General features: G+C 44.2%; 1 protein-coding gene across 2 annotated transcripts in view; it reads right to left on the bottom strand.

Moving 5' to 3' along the window:
• LOC111873717 (enhancer of split mgamma protein) overlaps nucleotides 1-4108 on the bottom strand; it is a 29348-nt gene extending 25240 nt beyond the window's left edge. For both annotated transcript variants that reach the window (XM_033755177.1, XM_023868651.2), the window contains exon 1: nucleotides 3933-4108. In XM_033755177.1, coding sequence (XP_033611068.1) covers nucleotides 3933-4043 — 111 coding nt within the window. In that variant the 5' untranslated portion in view covers nucleotides 4044-4108. The remainder of the gene's footprint in view (nucleotides 1-3932) is intronic.
• Between the last annotated feature and the right edge of the window lie 3370 nt (nucleotides 4109-7478).

The following is a 7478-nucleotide window of genomic DNA, read 5'->3' on the forward strand; positions in this document are numbered from 1 at the left end:
AACATATCATCACGTTGAACACTGCTACATTACGTCTGTGTTTCATAAAAAAAATAAGTTCTGGGAAGAACTAATCGCCTACTTTCCTTTGATACGACACGGCCCTCATTGAAAGAGACGCATACAATTCTTTATGTTGCGTGTATTCGTTGCCGAGGGAACGTGTTTATAGAGCCGTTGCCTAGCACCGAAAGGTGAGATTCACATAGACGCACACAGGCTGATAGAGGGATTTATGGAGTGCACTGCTGAGACGGGCTCAGTTGCCAAGTTTCATAAAATTGGTTCCAGCATTCTAAACCTGATGGAGGAGGATATATATATACACACACACACACACAGACAGTGAGGAGAGAAATTAGTGTGCATTAGGAAAGTAGGCTAAAAACGGCTGTAATTTTGGAATGTCTGCCAGTCTTGAGTTTTTTCCCGTTCTGATGACGGCTTTCAAACCTTATCAGACAGTATTTCGGTTTATTTATTAGGAAATAAATGTAACAGGCCTACATATAACTTTCTTAACAAACAAAATAAACTCCGTGGCCTGTAGCCAGCAAGCGAACTATACCGACCGAGAGACCGCAGCCTGTCGGCTAAGTTAGTGTCAACTTTGGCGGATAGAGGGTGTTGCGTGATCAGCGCAACGGATCCTCACGGCTGTTAATTTCGGTTTTCTAGACCGGAGCCGCTATTTCCTTGAAATAGCTCCTCAGTTATTCTCACGAGGCTGAGTGGATCCCGTTCCAGACCAACTACTTCTCAGAGGATCTGGTAGTGCCGGGAATCGAACTCGGGACCTCTGGATCTGTAGCCAGAAACTCTGACCACTAGACCACAGAGGCAGTGTAACTTTCTTGACAATTTTTAGGAATTTTGTTTGGTTCGTTATGTTAATTTCATGCAGATATTCTGAGTTGCCACGAAAATTGGCCCTACTGCAGAACTCATGAAGTCAAGGAATTTCCCGCCTTTTAAAGAATCTGGAAACTCATTACCATATTAACTCGCAGGGAAGTGGGTAATATTAAAATGGATCTTACAGAAGGTGGGGTGGTATGGACTGGATCGATCTTGCTCAGGATGGGGAACAGTGGAGGGCTCCTGTGAACATGGTAAAGAACCTTCGGGTTCCAAAAATTGCTGAGTTCTTGAGTATCTGCAGAATTTGGGGCTTCTCGAGGTATCAACTCCGTGATCTTAGTTATTAATTCGAGGCACAATTTTCCAATCCAACGTTACAGAATTAATGGGTTATGTAGGGACTTGCTGTTTAACGACGGAAGAAGACGAACTTATTTTTGTCGTGACAGCTGATAGTGACATATCGTTCATGAGGACAACAGAAGACACATATACCTCAGTACGCCCATTCCTTATCACCTAGAACTTGTCTAACATTGTCAAGATAGACAATACATCTCTTAGGTCTTTACACGTATCTTTGAACGTAAATTATTACGCTTACTTTCATACTCCCATTGTAACTGGCAATTTGTATTTTTTGAAACGCCACATGAAAATATATTTATGCCTACTGTGAAATTCCACAAATAACAGTAATTTTTCACTTCACTGCAAAATAATAAACATGTTCAAAGCTCAAGACAATAAATAACATTGTTAAACGAGATATCCAGTTTCTAGCTTGTCAAAGATTAGGTTTTGGTTGGTTCAGGGCCGTATTCATGTTGTTACCTCTTACTCTCAAACGTCTAAAACATGTGTTTTTAATTGGCAATACATATTTCAAATTTGTGCCGCGCCATATCTCAAGCGGTTAGTCGCTGGCTTCCCACCGCGGCGGCCCGGGTTCGATCCCGGGTCTGGTCAAGTGGGATTTGTGGTGGACAAAGTGGCGCTGGGGCGAGTTTTCTCCGAGTACTTCGGTTTCCCCTGTCAATCTTCATTCCACCAAATTCTCCATTATCATAATCAACCGGGGCAGGCTACAATAGGCCAATCAGTGGACGCCGTGCCGAGTGGACCCAGTTGGACTCCACCCCCCACTAAGCGAATTAAAAAAAAAAGATTTTGTGATGGCAACTTCAGCCTGTGTCAAGGGTAAAGTTTAATTAACAGGAAAGTTGACTGTACTTAACGCAATAAGTTGGTTCGCTAACTGATTTTCAGAATAAATTAAATCTCCAAAGGCAATATGCTGAACACGTGTCGTTGCTATGGCCGATATATGTCGTTAAAAACACCGACAGTGTCTGCTCGGTACAAATTTTGTATTTAATGGTGATTGTGTTCTTTGTCTGCATCAACTTCACAGAACGTAAACATTTCGGAGGCTTCGTGTCTGTATGTTTAGCCACCAAAATTTCGGAATTATTAATGTTACAGCTCGCCTTGGGATGTACAGTGAAGGCTGTTGCTTCGTATCTTTCCAGCACAACAAAATTCAAATCGAAAATACTTGTTTTCTCCAAAATATCGCGTGAAATGTTTTCTTTATAGCCAACAAAACACGGGGGGGGGGGCCAACTGAAACTGAAAATAACTAGTTTCTGGGATGTGACACATTGTAATATTGTACAAATTCATAGGCGTTTGGGCGAAATTAATACCTCCTTCTTCAGGTTCCAGGAGTTAGTCAGGCAAATAAACAGGAAGAAACAAGCAAAGATCAAAGCTCTGTGTTCCTCCGAAACGTTGGTAACCTCCTACCAGACTATATGATGTCATATTCCGATATATATAAACATGTCAGTATCTCACCTTTTGTTGTCAATGTGTAAATGCAAACGAAATAATTCTGTTCGCCCCTAAATGAAACAACGTGGAAGTGTTAATATAACTTATCGGTGAAATGGCATTGACGTACGACAGACTGATAGATTCTGCTGCTGTCAGTACTGTGTTTAGTAGAATCCTGTTGCTGCCAGTAGTGTTTACAGAATCCCATTGCTGTCAGCAGTGTTTACAAAATCCTATTGCTGTCAGTAGTGTTTACAGAATCCTCTTGCTGTCATTAGTACGTTGTCAGTAGTGTTTAGTAGAATCCTGTTGCTGTCAGTAGTGCGTATAGTAGAATTCTGTTACTAAAGTGTATAAAACCAAGTTACTATCTTGTACTAGCTGAATTCCACATTCTTGATAACAACCAGAGGCTCCTTACTGCATTTACAGACAGCAGAACTATAAATTTCTGTCGTGCAGTTGTAAGCTAAGAGTTACAGAAGGATGGCGGAAATTATGTAATGAAGAGCCAACATTTATTTTTTAAAGATATTTTAGGCAAATAAACGTAGCAGAACGAAGTGGGCTCGTCATATTAGTCGCATCTGGGAAATGAGAATTTGGATAGAAAAATATCAAAAGGGGAAACACACTTAGGAGACCTAATCTTCGATATAAAACACTGAAATGGGAGGTGAAATTCTGTTTTTACTCCCCGAACACACTAAGGGAATAAGTTTGCCAGCCCTCGCTATATTATAAGTTCATTTTCAAAAAACATAACCCAAAAGCAAATCTCAAATTTGAATTAATTAAAATATGAAAGGAAAAAGACAACTTGGGAGACAACGTTTTAGATGAATAGGGCTGAAATCGATGGCGAATTCTTTTTTGCAGGAGGTGCTATGGGAACTAATTCCCCCATCCTTGCAGTATTGAAATTTTCAAAAACGTAACCCAAACCCTAACCTTAAATTTGAATTAACAAAGCCTAACATCAGAATCGACGGCTTGTTACTGGACTTGTCAGCCCAGTGGGTCCGTAGCCCAATGGGGGCATGTCAGTAAACAGAAACTGAGAACTCGGCGCAGTTCATGACATGGTCCAGCGGCTCACGTTTATGTAGAACACGTTAATGAATCTTTCCGTTCCACAAAAACAGGGAATTTTCTTACCCAGTTAAGCAACTGACAGCATTTTTTCCAAGAATGTTCCTCCACCATGACGACAATATAATGGATCTCTTTACCTTCTTATACTGAATAGTGCGAGAAATAGGTGGTGCGTGGTAATCGTGTCCTTCCAAATGCAGGTGGTGGTGGTGATGACTCGCCGCGTCCATACCGCGTGGCGCCAACATCACTGGTCTCTATACACGCACGCGAAAAAGACACGTCAAACTTCTAACCGGACCACAACATTCACTGCTTATCCTCAGAGCATCACGGTGCTACTGCTACAGGGCGGAAAGGGGCAGACACTACTTTCTTTACCCAAGTCCTGCACTAAAGGAACTTGCCATATACCTCTCCTCGTCTCCCCTCCCACCACTCGTTTTTTTTTCATAAAAGGGGGCCTTAATTCTTATACACCCTCCTATCAACTGTCCTCCCCCCCGTTCCCCTCCCAACCAGGTGTCTTCGTCTTCCTCATCTTTTTCTGTCTCTCCTCTTGTGGGGGCCCCCGTGCCGTGCTTGTGGTAGGCTGTGGGGAGAGAAGGCTTTCGTGGGAACTTGCCTGGACTGCGCGTTCCCACAGACGAGCCGTAGGCCGGCAGGAGGTACGCAGGCAGATATGTGCGCGCCCGTCTTACCACCCGTATGCCTCGCGCCAGAGAACACCTGTAAGCTTAACCTCCGCCTGAGCTAAGCAGGTTGCTTTTCTTTTTCGTGTTTCCTTCGAAATCGCAATAACAGCCCATAGAAATCATCCTCATGAGTATATTATTATTATTCAGAAGGTAAAGTTGGCCCTGGCCGGTCTAAGGCGTGCACTGTCTTCGCTCGCTCGGAAGCCGGGATCGTGGGTTCGAATTCTACTCAGGGTATGGATGTTTGTGTGCGTTTTTCTGTGTTTGTGTACATGTAGAGGCCTTGCGACGAACTAATCACCCGCCCAAGGAGTCCTACCGTATGTCTAAGATCTAGAAAAACCGAAGTGAATGGAGAAGTTCATGGAGGTAGGCCTAGGCCCACTGGGGCTGTAGTGCCAAGGGGAAAAAAAAGTTGGCCCTGTGTTCAACTAATTAAGCACTACACCATGAAGGCGAATGGGGGGTGGATGTATAACGTAGATCCACATTTTCTTGACCTCGGCGCTAGCTGGAGGTGATTACTACTGCAAATATAAAGATTACTTTTCCCTACTTGCAGGATATTAGAACAGATATATGAAAGTGTATGCCATTAGAGCAGTGGTTCCCTATCTTTGGGGTGAAAGGGTGATTTGAGGGTGAGTTGATGAGAATAAAGTACACTTTTGAAAGTGTAATTGCAGTAAAGCGTCTTCTCTGTCAGTCAGGATTGTTAAGACATATTTAAAATAAAAAGGAGGAATTAGTTTTCATAGACCGCCTATGTGGTCTAGTGGTCAGAGTTCCTGCCTACAGATACAGAGGTCGGAGTTCCGTTCCCGGCGCTACCAGATTTTCTGGGAAGTAGTCGGTCTGGAACGAGGTCCACCCAGCCTCGTGAGGATAATTGAGGGTCTACTTGAAAAGAAAAGTAGTGGCTCCGGTCTAGAAAACCGAAATTAACGGCCGTGGGGATCCGTTGCGCTGACAACGCGACACCCTCTATCCGAAAAAGTCGGCACTAACTTCGCCGACAAACGGCGGTCGCTCGGTCGGTATAGTTCTCTTGCGGACTCAAGCCACGGAGTTAATTAGTTTTCGTATTTGTCGGTGTTATTCATGGCCAATTTAAGAGCACACTGCAGCATTCCAGCATGGTACTTATAATGAGAGCGAAGTGTTACGTTTCTGTCAGTAAAACAATTTCGGACAAAATGGGCAGGGCGTGTCAGAAAGTTCGGAGAGCGATGTAATAAAGAATATAAAAACTCAAAGCTGTAGCCCTGTAGCAGGCCGTGGAGGCCCATAGGATTGTGAGAAGTTGAGGTTCTCACATTTTCTAGACAATCGGCTCACAGATGGCGGTGAGGTTGTCAGCCTTACGCTCCGGCCGTCCTTTACACCCAGGAATATTCCTGGTACTCATTTCTGTTATAGACTGAGTCCACCCCAGGGCCATAGTACGGTTGGAAGGTTTAGGTCAGTTGCAAATCCGATAACCTCATTGCGAATCGAACCCGCGACCTTCCGGCTTATAGCATAGTGCCTCAATCAGGTATGGTATAGCGTGCCCCCAATAAAGAACATAAAGGCGTATTTTTCAAACCTATTGTTTTCTTCAAATTGCTCATTTATGAGCCGGGATAGCTCAGTCAGTGTAGTGACTAGCGACTGTTGTGTTCCCGTAAGAGACAGCTCAACCCCATACCCAAATGTACCGGCAACTATTATCCAGGGAATAAAGCAGCAAGGGCGTGAAGCAGACCCCAAATCTCCATCCAGTGACGCGGTTAAGTATTCATGGAGCTATGTCTCCACTCCCCCCAGACGTCTTTTAAGGACAGGAACAACTGTAACGTACCTTTCAGTTTCTCTTATTCGCAGCTTCTTTTGCTGGAGAATTGCCTTTTGATTTGCTCGTTCTGACCTCGCCTGAGCACGAACAAGTGGTCTTTGGTGTACAGTATACTTGTATGTATGTAAGTTTATACATACGTCTTGCTAGCACCTGAACTGTTGGACGGGTTTCATTACGTTCGGTCTTCAAGTCATCGGTGTTCAGTGAACGTAACATCTCAGCTCCGAAAAGCATGAGTTTTTCACATTGTTCGCAAAATAAGAAACGGCCATTTTCTCGAAAACGGCTGTAACGATTTTTATTAGGTTTTACTGATGTATGGAGGTCGCCTCTGTGAGGAAACTAAGGGTACACTAGCTGTTGGCCTGTACTCGATGTCCCTTTCCTCTAAATCGGCTTTACCACAGTAAATTCACGGTAAAATTGTCCCTGTGCTTTACTTATTTAAGGACCAAGCCATGAAGGTATATGAGAGAGTGGAGGAATAGATCTGCGATTCTTGAACTCGGCATCAGATGGTGGTGAGTGGTCAGCATCACGCCCCGGCCGCTTTAATCCCGAGGAACGGGCCATAGGTACCCGTTGAAGCGGCCTCCGTAGTCAAGGGGTAACGTTCCCACCTCATGACTCAAGGTACGCGGGTTCAAACCCGGCGGAGGTCGTGAAATTTTTAAGGGCCGAAAAATTCAGAGAACAAGTCTTCCGGGAGGGACTTTAAGCCGTGGGTCCCGTGTCATAGCTTTACGGCACGTAAAAGAACCTCATGTCTCTAGGAGACCTCTGAGCAAAATTAGGCAACAATTTCCCGCCCAAGTAGTTTCCAATGCCTCTGGTAGATGGGGGAAACATCAGGTACCGACGGCCGACTGAGCTGTCCTAGCTTCTAGTAGCCAACGAACTTTACTAGGGAGAGGGGTTGCATAAAAGAGGAACAGTTTCAGTGTCTGACGGACTCCGCTCAACGAATCCAACAAGTTAGTCACAATATACATTGATATATAGCAGATTCTGCAGTTTTACAATTAATACTACATGCTCCATCTTGAAGGCTGCGGCAGTAGGTAACCCACAACCACCTACCAAACTACACGGCGTCATAACCCGGAAAACAATAAAAGTAGCATTAACGGTTTAGCGAGAGCCGA

Source organism: Cryptotermes secundus, unplaced genomic scaffold (assembly GCF_002891405.2).
Source record: "Cryptotermes secundus unplaced genomic scaffold, Csec_1.0 scaffold31, whole genome shotgun sequence".
NCBI lineage: Eukaryota > Metazoa > Arthropoda > Insecta > Blattodea > Kalotermitidae > Cryptotermes > Cryptotermes secundus.